The sequence below is a fragment of the Nannospalax galili genome, unplaced genomic scaffold (genome assembly GCF_000622305.1).
Source record: "Nannospalax galili isolate Female #2095 unplaced genomic scaffold, S.galili_v1.0 scaffold853, whole genome shotgun sequence".
NCBI lineage: Eukaryota > Metazoa > Chordata > Mammalia > Rodentia > Spalacidae > Nannospalax > Nannospalax galili.
The window spans coordinates 486,882-503,218 of record NW_008332825.1 but is presented as its reverse complement, the minus strand read 5'-3'; the positions used below and the strand labels follow the sequence as shown (position 1 = coordinate 503,218).

General features: G+C 47.2%; 1 protein-coding gene across 10 annotated transcripts in view; it reads left to right on the top strand.

Annotated features, from left to right (window-relative positions):
• Col13a1 (collagen type XIII alpha 1 chain) overlaps nt 1-12,539 on the top strand; it is a 143,257-nt gene extending 130,718 nt beyond the window's left edge. For 8 of the 10 annotated variants that reach the window (XM_029560965.1, XM_029560961.1, XM_029560963.1 and 5 more), the window contains 4 exons: nt 606-641; nt 6,415-6,501; nt 10,152-10,190; nt 12,236-12,539. In XM_029560965.1, coding sequence (XP_029416825.1) covers nt 606-641; nt 6,415-6,501; nt 10,152-10,190; nt 12,236-12,238 — 165 coding nt within the window. In that variant the 3' untranslated portion in view covers nt 12,239-12,539. Of the gene's footprint in view, nt 1-605; nt 642-6,414; nt 6,502-7,407; nt 7,513-10,151; nt 10,191-12,235 lie in introns of those variants that run through there. The other 2 variants (XM_029560959.1, XM_029560960.1) reach the window with 2 other exon arrangements.
• The last annotated feature ends 3,798 nt before the right edge of the window (nt 12,540-16,337 follow it).

Below are 16,337 nucleotides of genomic sequence, written 5' to 3'. Positions count from 1 at the left end.
CACACACACACACACACACACACACACACACACACACACACATGGGGTGCTTCCTGGGCCAGACAGCTTGCCAAAGGGAGCTGGCCTTGGGTACTGAACTTGGATTTTCATCCACAGCATGGTTGCCTGTGGCTTTATTACAAAAGCCAAGTACCTGTCTCAAAACCTGGATTGTGTTTCCCAACCACCTGAGTATCACGAGCATGCTGGTCAAACAGCCATGTTGGTCCAGTCGGTACTTGATGCTCCTTCCTCTAGAATGTTCTGCACCTTGAAAGAGGGTCTGAGGAGCTATGGATGGTGTGTACTACCAAGTCTGGCTGGCTACCACTCATCCCCATTAGTGATCCCGGAAGAGCAGGATTACCAGCCAGGACCGGGACTGCAGGGAAAGTAAACCAGAACCCTGTCCTTGGCTTTGTCCATAAATCCATTTGCCTCTAGGTAGATTTGCTTTTCTGTCCCCCTTCTGTAAAATGGGAATAACTAAGCCTATCTCCACTGAACTAGGCATCAGCAAAGAGTTTTCTGATCCCAATGGAGGGACCACATGATCGTTTCATGTTTTCTCATTAATGTGTCTTCATTTCCCTGATTTAATGCAGGGTTTACATGGACCACCCGGGGACAAAGGAAACCGGGTGAGTCTGAGCCCTCGTACCCTGACTCTTGTTACTAATGTCATCACGATGATGTGGAATGATCAACTAGGAGACTCCTGACCTAACATGACAAATACCGTATTTCCTGATAAATCATCCTAAATTGAAAGGCTTTCTAGTAAGGGACTCAATGGCCTGTGTGCAGGAAACTTAGGGCCTGCTCCTGCAATTACAGTGTGTTATTTCTCCATGTTTCCAGAAAAGGCTGATGGTAACCATCAACTTATCATGACCATCCAGTAACAGAAGCCTCACATCTGCCCTCTTTATTTTGCCCTGATAACAGGGCCCTAAGTGATATATTTAGACCCTTCGTCACTTTATCCTTTCTCTCCAAACTTAGTTTTGCCTGGCATTCTAGGCCACTGGTGAGTAAGAAAATAAATTCCAGCTCCAAGAATAAGCAGACAAACCTTTAGAAAAAAATATCACAGCTGCTATTTCTCTTGAAAAGGCCCAACAGAGCAACAGGACAAACTGCACCTTCCAGGTCCTCCCTCTCCCTTTGGCTCTTGCCATCATCAGCAGGACACACTGAATGTTCCCAGCACCCACAGCCATGTGATAGCATGACCTTGGGTATTTGAGGCCAGCAGCTATTAACAATTTAACTACATCTGACCAAGAGATAACCTTTGGGTCTTCTCTGTAATAGAAGAGCTCCATCACTTCCTCCAGTGCCTATCTGTGGGCAATGTATGCCCTCCTACAGGACCAACCGTGTCTTCTAATGGGTTCCAAAATCCAAGGACCTCAGGTGGTAAGGAATATGAGGAACAGATGGAGAACCACCATCCAGAAAGATGATGACATGTGCTAAGTTACAGATTCCAGAACCTAGGTCTTATGGCTGATCTTTGAGCATTCAAGGATAAAACACGCTAGAATCTGTGTTTCTATCTGGTCCCAATTAATTCCATTCTCTTGATTTAAGAAGTGTTCATTAGGCATTCCTAAACCCCTATGTACTCTTCACTGGAAGCCAAACCAAAGCCACTCTTTATCCCCTAAATTCCAGTAACAAGTTTGAGCAGGCAGAGCTACCCCTACTATACTATTCATGGCAAGACCATGTGTAGAAAGCACTAGAACAAACTGACCTACTTCCAGATCTGCAGTTGGTGAGGCCTCTACCAAAGCTGATCATTCCATCTCTTCATTGGCATACTAACCTTCTTTCTAACTCATTTCTAATGTGTCTTGGTTTGCTTTATTTTCAATCCTATTTCTTAAGACTCTTTTCCATTGGCTGGAGGCACTGAGTCCCTTGAAATGAAGGTGATGGTTTTGCTCTAGAGGTAGAATCAGGGAAAGTGAGGAGCCCTTGTCACAGATATAGGGAGAGGAGGAGGAGCTGGACCAGGCTGATGTCTCTCATAGCACCTGCTGAGTGATCCCCAGAGGGCTCAGGAATCGGGGGAAAATCTTCTCTACTTCCTCTTCCTAGTTTTTGACACACACACACATACCCCATCCTATACATAATTTAGAATATGTCCCTTTGTCAAAGTCAAGTTCAGAGGCTGGGAATGTAGCTCAGTTTGTAGAGTGCTTGCTTAGCATGCATGAAGCCCTGGATTCCACTCCCAGCACTTTGTAAAGCTGGGCATGGTGGTGCATGCTTATAATCCCAGCACTTTGGAGGTGGAGGCAGGAGGATCAGAAGTTCAAGGTTACCCTTGGCTACATATCAAGTTTGAGGCCAACCTGAGCTATATGACACCTTGCTTCCAAAATCCAAGAAAAAGCAAGTCAAGCACAGATGTAGAACGTATCTGCACATACCATAAAGGGCCAGCTGACTGGTCCCAAAGAGCGGGTTTCGAACCAAGGGACAGTTAATTCTCTCCTCATTCAAGCCTCTGAGCCACCAGCCCTAATGGCATAGGCAGACGTAGGGTACTGACAGTTGATCCAGGTGACATGCCAGAAGCCAAGATCACATTCTGGTTCAAAGTATCATTGCTACCTGGGAAGGTGACTCTAGAGCGCCCCAAAGCCCCCTATATCCACTCACCTGAGTTTTAGAAAGTGGGCCCCATAGGGAAGCCCTCAAAATTTGCCCTCATCAAACTTTGCCCTCATCGTGTCCTAGATGCTAACCAACACACAACCTTAAAATTATGCCATCAGGTAGGCAAATGACTCAGCAGGTATAGGTGTGTGTCACCAGCCTGACTACATACAACCTGAGTTTGATCCCCGGAGCCCACACAGTAGAAGGAGAGAAGTGACTCCAACAAGTTGTCCTCTGACTTCCATGGGCATGCTGAGGCACACACATGAATGTATAGAATTATGCTATTGGCATGTCATACCTAGAAATGGCACTGGAGTTTCTTTCCTGTTCATGGAAGGAGGAAGGTCCAGAACCCAAAACAGGGAACTTGCTAAAGACATACAAGACGATGGAAGGGATGTCCCGCTCTTGTCAAAAGGATCCCTGCCCTCCCCACCCTCCACCACAACCACCTTTGTCCCTGAGTGGCCCAGTGAATTTGACCCCAGGAGCCCAGGAGCCTTAGGATAAAAACACCAGTCAAAACCAGTCATAGTGGCTCATGCCTATAATCCCAGCACTTGGGAGTGGAGGCAGGAGGAGCAGGAATTCAGAGTTATCCTGGACTATTTAGCAACTTTAGCCTTTGTTATATGAGACTCTGTCCTTTAAAAAGTCAAAGAGTAAGGGTAACATGACATGATTCTGGCAGTGTGATCATCAGGGAATTGATTGATTGGTTGTTACCATGGAGCTGCCTGTAAGCCAGCTGGCCAACGGAAAAGGTCTAAGCATGCCATGAGACTGCTTCCACTCTTTGAGATGCCTGCCTGGGGATGGGGAGGGGGTGGGGGTGGCTCTAGGTATATATGGGAATGTGTGTAGGGATGTGTATATGTGTCTTGCTTCCTGAGTCCTCTGTCCCCTCCTCTTCCCTACTCTCTGGCCTAGACCTGCCTCTTTTTTCCATCTTTCTCCTCCCAAAATATTCACTCCACTATAGCCCTATGTCTGTCATTCACCCACTATATCCTTCATCTCCCCATCTTCCTATACATTTCCTCAGATCAGTTTATCCACATTTATTAATAATGTTTATAGACCCCTGTGGATCACAGTCTCTGCCTCTTAGCAGCTGGAGCTCCCTGCAGAGGTGGGAGGAGGCTTGTGTGCCCCACTCTGGGGTGGGCAGTGGGAACACATAGGGAAAGCTATTGCTCCAGTATTTTCCAAGGCATCTGATGTGGAGTGATGCCCAGGCCCTCAGAACACAATGCCCTGTGGTATGAGTATTCTGCCTTCTGTGACCTGCAGGCAAATTTTCCAAGACCTGGTACCCCTCAATCCTTCAGCAACTCTACCCATCTTAATTAGGAAACTGTGCTCCCACAACTCAGAGAATGAGGGCTGCCCTCCTGAAAATGCTTACCTGGGTCTTCCCCATCCACACAGCTGGTGGTGAATCCTCCTTCCAGATGTTCCCATTGGTGGACTGTCTTTAGCCCAAAAGGATTTCACCAAATATGCACACATTTCCTCTTAAATATACATCATTTTCTAAGTAAAGTTTTGTGTTTTCAAAGTCATTTAGAATAATGTGTCAGCAATAGCAAACAGCCTCTGGAATCAAGAAATTTGGGTCATTTTCAAAGATCTGGGAGAAGCATCAGAACTACTGTTAACTCCCAGAATGTAACAAACTTAGAGCTGGCAGTCTTCCGAAACCTCTGACCTGAGACTAACCTCCGGCAGGAGTGTTTGCTCTCACACTAGCTAGCAGGAATGGTTATCACCATTGTTATCCAGAAACTGAGCAATACAGTAGGCCACTAGTAAGCATTTGTTATGCACAGGGCAGCGCAATAATTTTTGAATCAGATCCAATGTACCCATTTCACAGATAAAGAAACTGAAGCTCAGAGAGCTCCAAGTTGATAACTGGCAGAACTTGCTCTGATGTGGTCTTTTGTTCTGACTGTCATGCTGCCTGTCTCCAAGGTCTTGCCACCATGGAGCTACACTGTAGAAGTCACCAAGTATTAAGAGAACCGGCTTTCCACAGAGGAGAGTGTCTGGGAACACCCCCTAGGGATGCACCTGGTGCCTTTTAAAGGAAGTAAGACTTATAAAGAAACAATTCAAACTCATTCCAAAGATGATTCTTCTTTAAGAAGAACGGCCCATTGCCCTTCTTTAAATGAACCCTAACACATAAAAAGTAGGTCTTGATTTAGAAGCATGGTGCTTGCTGACATTTTTCAGAAACAAACTCCTTGAGCATAAAGTGTGCCGTGGCGCATATGTAGCGGTCAGAGGAGTAGAGGGTAAGTTCTCTTCTTCCACCATGTGGGGATTGAAATCAGATCTTCAGGCTTCGTGGCAAATGCCTTTACCTGATGGCCCATCTCACCAACCCAGCTGCATAATTTTAATATTAATGATGTCAGATAAGAATAAACCAGACAGGTAGAGAGATGGCTCAGCAGTTAAGAGCACAAGCTGTTCTTGCAGAGGACCTGGGTTCAAGCCCACATGGCTAACAGCCATCTGTAACTTCAGGTCCAGGGGAATTCGACACCCTCCTCTGACCTCTGCAGGCAGTGCACAACACAGGTGCACTTACATACACACAGGCAATATATTCATACACATAAAATAAAAATAAATAAAAGATTTTTTTAAAAAGAGACAAACATCTAATGGGAGGACCCAAGTGAGAACACACACAAACATACATGCACAGGTGCACACACATACACATGTGTATGGGTTCACACATGTGGACCCTACCCACTTCTGCACACATATGTGTACAGGCATGCACAGCCAGATGCTCATACATATATATGCCCACACCCAGGGCTCTAAACAAAGTTACCTTGTCTCCTCAGAGAATAGCAAAGGGGTCAGAATAAATCACAACAAGAGGAGGCTTAAGGACATGCACTAATCTTGCCAAGGCCCCATTGGGTTCCCAGCACCCATGTCATGCAGCTCATAATGGCCTGTAACTGCAGTCAGGGAGATCTGACATCTCTAGCCTCTGTAGGCACCTGCATTCTAATGCGCACACACAAACACACACACACACACACACACACACAATTAAAAATGAAATAAATCTTGGGGATAGAGAGATGGCTCAGTGGTTAAGAGCACTGGCTGCTCTTGCAAAGGACTCAAATTTGGTTCCCAGCACCCACATAGTGGCTAACAACTATCTGTAATTCCAGTTCTGGAGGGTGTGGGGGGGCAATGGGGATACGACATTCTCTTCTGGACTTCACGGGCATTGCATCTACATGGTACACTTATATGTGCGCAGGCAAAATACTCATACACATAAAATAAAAATAAATAAAAATTTGAAAAATAAATAAATCTCAATTGGGACAAAGCCCAAAGCTCTTCAAAATTAGACCCTCAAAGAGATAGGAGGTTCCTCCTTCATCCCACATCAGCAAAACTTGGGTACCAGTGTCCTCAGTAGGCATGCCCATCCCCATTGGCTCAGAGCTGCCTCCTCGTTTTCCTCTCCCTACACCCTCAACCTTGGCCAAATTCTTAGGTGCTTAGAGCGGGGAGGTGGGTGTGCCCCATGATCCTACTGGGGATACCATCCTAATTAAGACAATCTGCTTTTCCTTCTCTCGTTTTATGTTTCAGTTTCTGTCTCTAACCTCAACATGTGAATGATCCTAAAATTTTGATGTTGTGTTTTTTTCCCCACCTCAACTAAACCATTGTTTACAGGGAGAGAGGGGGAAGAAAGGCTCTAGAGGGCCTAAAGGGGATAAGGGGGACCAAGGAGCACCTGGCCTAGACGCCCCCTGTCCATTGGTATGTTTTCGTCTCTCACTTGCATTGTTCTGTTTTTCAATGAGGTTTGCAAGTTAGAAACAAAGAAGGCAAATGCACTAAAAGCAAACGATCCATCGGTGTCCCCCCACCCAGCTTCTCAGTGCCTTGGCAGCCCTGCCTGCAGAGGGTGGGGCCTTAGCCACAGCTGCAAGTCATTCTGGATAAATCCCTTTGCTTTGAGTCCTTCTTTGAAGATGCAGAACAATTGAGGGGTGGAAGAAAAGAAACCGCAGGCGCAGATCTGGGGAGGCGGTCTGCACTCTGAGCCCCAGCATGCTTTGCAAGCCCATGTAGTACTTGAAGCACATGAATTTGCCTTCTTTGTTTCGTGGTCACTTCTGTGGCCAGCAGTTCTAGCTGTCTGAGTCCTCACTCGGTCAGGATGCAGGAACCCAGTGTTAGTAGTGTCTTCTGAATGTCACTGATGGTCAGCATTGGGCAGAACAAAGCCAGACAAGGGGTTCTTCATACACAGCTCCCCAAAGTTCACAAGTCAACTACTGACCCTGTGTAGAGACAGACGCCCACAGGAATCCTCCCCAACAAGCCAGCAATTAATGATTGTAGCACATTAGCTAGGCTTTCTAAGTGCCCTCTCAATGCACTGGAAAGTTCTGAAAGCTTGATACTATCAAGTTGGACGCTGTCTGTGTTTGCTCCAGAGGAGCTCGGCGCAGAAGAGGCTGGGTGTACGTGTTCCACCGCTACATTCTCCTGAGCATAAAGACTGAATTGAGGAGCTGGATGGTCGGCTGGGACTCAGCCTTATGTGTAGATACTTTAAGGGTCTGCATCCTGGCCAATATAGGACTGGACCTCTCCACTCCACACTTGGAGCTGGCTGACTTTAACCTCAATAATCATCGTGGTTGGTTTTATGAACAGGGCCACCGAGGTTTTAAAGGAGAGAAAGGGGAGCCGGGGTTACCAGGGCTGGACGGACTGGATGCCCCATGCCCACTGGTATGGCATTGACTTCCCTTGCCTGCATGGCCAATTGAGGCTACCCCACCTGTGTGGTGTGTACCCGTGTGCCTCCTGCTCTAGCGCCCCATCCTCTAGTTACTGCTTCTTCTGTCAATACCAAGAGTCACCTTGCCTAGGACTCTGGCAGCTCCCAACCATGTCACCCACTTGCATGCAAAGTAACCTGATGTTTTCTTGGCTTCCCCCACTTTGACATCAGCCAGCCCGGCTGCATCTGATCCTCACTGCCCAACTGCTTCTAGACTATTCTGCCAGCCAAGATCCAACTAGGGAAGCACATTCTCTGGGCAAGCCCTTAGAACTGACTGTTTTGCCTTCACACTCTGAATATAGCAGCTGAGCACCTAGCAAAACACTGGAAGGAGATGCCAGGGTCACCCCACTGCCCCACCCCCACCTCACAGTTTGGCCAGGGATGGATGGAGGGGCTTGCTTGTAGATGGATATAGTCTAGAAGTGGGATGGAGGAGAGGGCCACCCTGCCTGTTCTTCCAGACTGGGTCCTGGGTCATGGTCCAGGTGACATCATCAGACCTAGGTTAGGGTCCAGGATCAGAGTTAGACACTAAAGTCCTAGAAGACCGTCCTTTGATGTTCCTTTCCTTCACGTTTAGGTGGCTCACTATGGGAGAGGTAGAAAGGTCTAGAACATAGTGAGGAGAAAACAGGAGGTGGCCAAGGTCCCCTTTTCCAGGCATGTCTGGAGCTGAAAGCCAGCAGCTCCCCCAACCTAGTCTTGTTCGAGGTAGGGTCTTCCTAGGTGTCTGTGTGACCCTCTTAACTGTAACAGAAACAGAAAGAAGCCACGCTTGATTCCAAGGGCGCTGGCTCAAGGTGTTCTCTGCTTGTCCTCCATTTCCCTGGGAAATTTAAAGGCTGTTCTCACCACAGAAGTCCAGGCCAGAACTCTGGGCCACTCAGGAATTCTCTTTGAATAGAAAACAGATTAGAAAGTATGGGTGACCATACTGCCCCTTGGAGGGCACCTGGGATGTTTTAGGGCACACACATGCATCAAAAGACCAGCACTGGCTGGCATACAGGGTGGAAGTCTGGCCCCGCCTATTGACACCCCATCTCCCACTCCTCCAGCCCCCCAACCTCCTCCCCGACCCCTGCCCAGCATGTGGCATATGCAGGTGCCTTTCCCAACCTCTTCTAAAGCACTTCTGTTAACCACTGGGTCTTTCCTCGCCACAGCCCCACCCACCATCTGAGCACCTTAGTTCTCCATGTTGAACCGCCTTGCTCTCCTCACCGTGAAAGCTGCTTTTTTTGCTCTCTCCAAGCCTGTCCACTGCCACGGTCCATGCCCCAATGGGAATGCCACTGTGGGCCTCCAAGGCCCCTCTCAGAGTCCATGTGCAGTGTGGTGACCCGGTGTGGCATGATGGGCTGGGAAGAGAACAGAGAATCACCATCAAACTGTAATGCACGGCCCCCTGCCCTCCTGTACCCAGCCCAGAGGGGAAATGAAGGTCAATATGATTTGATCCTTCATTCAAAGTGATTTTGTTTTCAATACTGATGAGTCATCTGTCCTGGACTTGCCAGCGCAGGGGTGGGGTGCAGGAGTTATTGATCATGATTTTAATATAATGCAAAGTTTCTTGGGGCAGGGGCAGCGCCTACTGAATGCCAGGTAATTGAGAGGTTCTGGTTCCTGGGTAGGTAGATGGAATTGCTCTCCTGCACCGATGATCCTTTTAACTACTGTCAGGACTGAGCACTTGGCTCTTCACCAGAAGTACTGCCTCTCGCTCTGTCTCCAGCCTAGAAACTGCAGCTCTAAGGTCTGGGCTGCCTTTGTGAGAGACCTAGACTGAGACCCGAGCTCTGCCCTTGGTTCTGTCTGGCCCTCCCTACCTGATCTCTGGAAGCTTTCTAGATTGCTGGTGGGTATGCCAGAGAGGCCAGGATATTAGGCCCAAGAAGCCTTTGAAAATTCCCTCACATGGGCACAGCATCCCAAGGCTACTGGATGGTCTGTTGTTACCACTGACAGTACACAGTTGCTTCTCACCCCTCTGCTCCATTCTTCCCCACCTCCCACAAAGTCCCAGCAATGTCTGAGGCAGGGCCAGGAACCCTCAATCTTCCTATTGAAGGCATCTCACGGTCCTGTTGCAATCTCCCTGAGGCTGCCTGTTCCTTGGTACCCCCTGCCTCCACCCACTATTGACCATCAGTTGGGACTGTCTAGATGGCATTCCCCACACTTAGGAAGAGATGGGTAAGGATCAAGAGGGCTGGGAGGGTCACTGCACACCACCCCCTCTACAGGTTTGCAGAGGAAGAGCAGGGAGGCCCAAGTGCCCAGTGACCTGAGTCTCCAGCACTCCACAGAGCCAGAGCGGAGACTCTTGTCTCATGCCACTCACGGACATCTGTGCTGGCTGATCCCACTGGCCACAGCAGTCCTGCTCAGCCTTACATTGCAGCTACCTATGGTCTTAGCCAAAGGGCAAACAGTGGAATTTAGGTGCTTCTCACCCCCTTCCAAGATTGTGACCCAGAGAAAATAGATAAAAATGTGTGGGCCACATCCCAGTGGGCCACTGAAAGGTTTGTGGTCTTTGTTATCTCTGTCCTATCTGTTCATTGCAAGTCTGATTGCTGCCTGTATCACTTTCTCCTGACAGGGAGACGATGGCTTACCAGTCCAGGGCTGCTGGAACAAGGTACGCTTCCCAGAGGCCTCGGGGGCAAAGGCATGCCAGCCCTTTTCTCAGCAGTACCATAAAGCTGCAGTTTCCTTCCTTTCTGCAGAGGAAGCAGCAAGACACGGGTTTAAAAAGGTGCTACCTCAAAGGTCGGGGTGCCCGTTCAACACCCACTCGCTGCACACCTGGAGAACACTTAGAAAGGCTTTTAAGGGGCAGGAGATGTAGCTCAGTTGGAAAAGTACTTGCCTGGCATGCTAGCATGCACAAAGTCCTGGGTTCCATCCCTAGTACTACATAAACCCAGCATGGTGGTGCATGTCTGTGATTTCAGCAACTCACTCACTCAGGAGGTGGATTCAGGAAGATCAGAAGTTCAAGGTCATCCTTGACTATGTAGTGAATTTGAGGCCAGCCCAGGATACATGAGACCCTGACTCAAAACTATATACTTTAAAAAAATTCTTTTAAGGTGGTAGCAAGTCCCCTTATATGTATCTACCCCTGTGACATCATTATGCTTCCTGTGGCCACTTTATGTAGCCCTGTGCTCCAAGGAGTTCCAGGCCGTGTTTTAAAAACAGGTCTCAAATAACCACCCTAAGCACTCAGCTGAGGTTCATTAGCTGTTATCCAGAGGGAAGACATCTAAATACCTTCAAATCTGAACTCGCCGGTCTTCTGCACCTCCCCCAAGGGACTGCCCTGCTCAGTGCTCTCCCTGTGTCGTGAACCTTGGCTGTCAAAGCCACGAGGTCCATGTGGCTTGTACACAGACCTACAGCCAACCTCCCCTAGTTTCCTGAGTTCCGAGAGATATCACCAGTTCTTGTCCCTTGCCATTATTAAAGCAGTCTGATGCCACAGGGCCATCTCACTCAGCCACAGCTCTCCAAGACCCAGGACTCCCCAGCCTATGGGCCACAGGCTGGCTAATCCAGAAATGTGTCTTTGTCTCCAGCACAGTTAGCAGCAGCTGGGTAGCCAGCATGTGCCATCTCCCTGCGCCTTGCCTCTAGCTCAGCATCTTCTCAGCCCTCCACCACCATCATCTCAGGGTATCCATATGTCTTTGTAACAGGACTGGGGACCCCACATTCTCAAGAGTTTGTGCGTAGCTAATCCAGTCAGTAACTCAAGAGGCACACAATAAGATGACTCGGTGCCCCTGTGCTCCAACACTCAGAATCTCATTGGTGCACAGGATTGGAAAAAATATAAAGCAAACAAGATGTGAGGCCTAGACTGAACACCTGGGTGCCTGGGTCCCTAAAGCACCCACAAGTCAAAGAAATGAGAAGTTCAGCACTTGAGAGAGATCTGAGCCTCACACGGGACCTCATCCTCTTGTCAAACAGTAAGACCTAGTTAGAAAGGCTGGAGAGATGGCTTAGTGGTTAAGAGCACTGACTGCTCTTGCAGAGGACTCGGGCTCAGTACCCAACATCCATGTGGTAACTAACAAACATCCATAACTCCAGTTCCAGGGGATTCAACATCCTCTTCTTGCCTCCCTGAGCATTGAAAATATGTGGTGCACTTACATGCAGACAAAATACACACATAACATAAAATTTTTAAAATATAGTTGGAGATACACAGGAGCTGGTTAGAGGTGTATCCATTAAATAAGATCCACCCTTGTCCCCAAAGAAAAAGTTTCCCCTTCAAGGTTGTTGCTGATGGTCAAGATGCAGAAATGGTTGGTTTAGCAAGGGAACTACAGCTAGTACCAAGAGCTACAGCATGTTGGAGAAGCAACTAGAGCAAGCCACGTCTGCTGCTTCAAATAAGTGACATCTGGGACTTTGGGGCAAACCCTGTGTCCTCCAAGACAGCATGGAGAGAGTGCCCTCTAGTGGTCATAAAGGAGGTGGCTGCAAGGTGAAAGTTGGGTTTCCCACCCTTAGGGGTCTTAAAGTCCACAGGAGGTTCTTGGGCTATGGGGGTTATGGTTCCCATCTGCCTGTCTGAAGCCGGATGTACATAGCATCCTTTCCCACAGAAGCACCCATCCAGGCCCCCTGAAACTAACTGCTGGTTGTTTTGTTTTTGTTTTGCAGTGATGCCGCTAACCTTGGATTGGCCTGTGTGTGTTTGTACATAGGATATTTATTTTTATACAGTTTTCACTTTTTTGAAAATGCCAAGAAGTATGATGCATCCTACAGATTATTAAAAAAGAGAAAAACATGCATATTTGTACAGAAAATAACAGCCTTTTCCTTTTGGTTTACAAGATGTTTTTGTATAAATCTGTTTCTAATACACTTTGTCCGTGTACACTACTAATGTTTGCATGATATTTGTGCACACTTATTAAGTATCACAGCTTAATAAATTATGGTGAGTGTTCCAGTGCCAAAAGGGGCCCACCAGCAGCGGGGGATGCTTCAAGAATGTGTGTGAATTCACACACACGTAGAGGCCTGTGACATTTGCCAGACTAGATGCGTTCAAGAATATTTTAAACTTTTATGCATTTTTATTATTAAAAAAATGAAACATGGCAATCCACGATCCTGATTAACTGATAAATTAAACCTTTCTTGTGCAAGCAGGAAGTCGCAGAAGCAGGGGTCCTCAGAAGTGTGGGGTAATGTGCAGAAATGTTAGCTTCCACAGAAGGAAGGAGGCTCTGTTAGGCAATATTCCTTGTGACATACCTCAAGTTCATCACAATGTTGCGGGCACTGAGGGTTCAGAAATGCTGGGTATCCCCAGAGCTACAAAGGGAAACATCCCATTGCTTTGCAGTTTGGGTGGGATTTTTTTTTCCTTTGTTTTGATTTGTATTAGATGCTTTTCTGTTACTGTGATAAAAATACCATAACCAAAAGCAACCTTGAGGAGAAAGGGTTTATTTTGGTTTATGGTTTCAGAGAAATAGAGTCCATCAGGGCCCAGAGCCATGACAACAGACAGGAAAGGCACTGACAAGAACAGGAAGTTGGCTGATCACATTTCATCCACACACAGGAAGCAGAGAGGGAGACAAGGAAGTGGTAGCAGGAAAGAAAACCTCAAAGCCCACCCCTAGTGACATACTTCCTCCAGCAAGGCTCCACCCCCTAAAGGTTCCGTAACTTCCTGAAACAGTGCCACCAACCAGAGTCCGAGTGTTCAAGAACAAGAGCCTGGGAGAGCATTTCTCAGTCAAACCACCACATCCTCTTTTGAGCTACAGTCACTAGTATCAGTTACCACAGATCACATTTAACTCGGTAAAAAAAATTACAGGTCTGAGCATAACTAGCTGGGGGAGAGGTTTTGCCTCATGGGTCATTTCATTCCAGTAAAGAAGAGTCAGAACACCCCCTAGATCTCAGCCATATCGGGTCAAGCTCAAGTTTTCATTTTTTTTTTTTAAAGAAATAGAGTTATTGGGCTGGGTAGATGGCTCAAGCCTCACACAAGCATGAGGACCTGAATTCAATCCCCAGAACCCAGATAAAAAATCCAGGTTGATGGTTTGTGCTTGGAATTCTAGTGCTGAGGAGGTCAGATCCCGGGAGCTTGCTAGCCAGATAGCTAGATTAGCCTAATCAGAACCCCAGGCCAGTGAGAGGCCCTATCTCAGTCTCAAAAACAAACCAAGGTTGGTGGCTTCTGAGTAATGACACCTGAGATTGTCTGAGAGAGAGAGAGAGAGAGAGAGAGAGAGAGAGATTGAGCTGTCAAGAGGTTGAGGCAGGAGGATCATAAGTTTGAGGCCAGTCTGAGCTACTAGTGAGACCCTGTTTCAAAAAAAGAAATTGAGTTGTATTATTTTCCATTCAAAGTGTCTGCTCAGTAAAGGTCTCAGGAAACCTTTTTTTTTTTTTATTTTCATGTGTGTGGTATGCATACATGTTTGCATGTATGTGTGGATGCCAGTGCACATAGGTACACAGACATATGGAAGTCTGAGGTTGCCATTAGGAATCATCCTCAAGCACTCTTTCACCTTATTCAATGAGACAGCATCTCTCAGTCACACCTAGAGCTCACCAATAGAGCTAATCTCGCTGGCCAGCTTGTTCTGCTTTCAGAGGTTGGAATTACAGGTGGGTCACCATGCCCACCCAGTATTTATGTGGGTGTCTGGAGATCTGAACCCCAGTCCTCAAGCTTCCTTGGCAAAGGCTTCAACCACTGAGCATCTTCCTAGCCCTCAGAAAACATCTTTTAATGACTAGGTAAGCATTACTAGGGTGTTTCATACAGGTTGTTGCTAGCTATTTTAGGGTGTAAATGCATGCTTCTAATGGCTTTAAAACAACACATGGTTCTGGGAGCTTCAACTCTTTCCTCTTCCATCTATTTTAGTGTTTACATTTTCTCTATACATCCTTTATATGGTCAGCACAAAAGAAGCTTTATCTTGGCCCCTATACACATACATACTCTGTTATCAGTGGCCTTCCCTTTCCAAAGAACCTACCAGTTGCTCATAAACTCTTACATTGATGGAACCACACTGCCCAGACCCAGGGGCCAGACTCACATACTACCCAGGACTTACTTGCAATATCCAATAGGCTACTCTGGAATTCAGTTTCCTCCTGAATGTTGGCTTCCTCATTTAAAAAATGACGCCATTGCGGGGCATGGCGGCGCACGCCTTTAATCCCAGCACTTGGGAGACAGAGGCAGGTGGATCTCTGTGAGTTCAAAGCCAGCCTGGTCTCCATAGTGAATCCAGGACAGCTGGGGCTATAGGGAGACCCTGTCTCAAAAAAACCCCCGAAAAAAAAAAAAGTGAAGCCATTGAACTAGAGTTCACGCCTGTGGATGCCAGTGGTGTTTGAGTGTCCCCTCCCTATGAGGGCGAAGCGAACAGACACCCAGACACAAGCCTCCAGCTTCTCTGAGGTTTTCCTATGCAGAGCTCCAGCATGTGACCCTCTCAGGATTCTCCCAGTTCAGCATCCTCCTCATCAGGCCCAGTGGTTTGAACAGAGACTGGCCCCATGGTACTTTTAGGGGTTCCAAATATATTTTAATCTTTACTGTTTTTATACTCAGAAGCAAAAAGGTGAAAATATAACAATGAATCCAGCCAGCAACATATTTGTCTATCAGCAATCACAAAACTGAACTGTTTATATTTTTATAGAAGTTCGAATCCACATAGGCAAAAATGTGCCCCCCACGTCACATTGTCTGCCCCATGCTATGCTTCTTGGAATTAGCCCCCACCCCAACTTCAGGGATTACCCAGCTTCAATGCCAATTTCCCAACTCCTGAGTAAATGCCTGAGAATTCAAGAGTGTGAGCAGGGGACTGGAAAGATGGCTCAGTGGTTAAGAGCACTGGCTGCTCTTGCAGAGGACCTGGGTTCAGCTCCCAGCACCTACATGGTGGCTAACAACCATCAGTAACTCCAGTTCCAGGGAATCTGACACCCTCTTCTGATCTCTGCAAACATTGCATGACATGGGTGCACCTATATACATGCAGGCAATACACTCACATACATAAAAATAATAAATAAAGCATTAAAAATATATTTCTTTTAAAAAGAATGTGACCAGGTTTCCTGGAACCCACTGCCTGAATGCCTTTCAGGCTTTGGCAAGAGCAATTACAGTTCAATGTGGTGATGTCAGAATAGAATTAAACTGCAGGAGACCCCACCACCACCACTCTGAGACTAATACCAACCAGGTCCCCCAGGGGACTGTGGAAAACCAGAAACCTCCTGGTCCATACCTGGTGCTTTGCATTCACTTACAACATCTCAGCTAACATCACAGAGGATCCCAGTCACCTTGTAGAATAGAGACAAGGCTGAGTGTGGCAGGTGCCACCTCTGATCCCAACACTGAGGAAGCTGATGCCTGAGGATGGAGAATCTGAAGCCAGTGTGGACTACAGGCTCTGTCTAGAAAATAAAGGAAAGAAAAGACTAAATACTAGAAAATGGAAATATGTATAAGAATAAATTTAAAGGCTAGAGTCAAGCCAAGGATGTAGGTCAGGTGTAGAGCACTTGTCTAGCACATGAGAGACTCTGGGTTCAATCCATAGCACTGCATGAACTCTGTTTGGTGGTACACACCTATAATCCCAGCACTTGGGCAGCGGAGACAGGAGGTCAGAAATTCAAGGTCATCTTTGGCTACATAGTGAGTTCAAGGCCAGTTTGGGCTACAGGAGACCTTGTCTCACAAAAGGGCAGT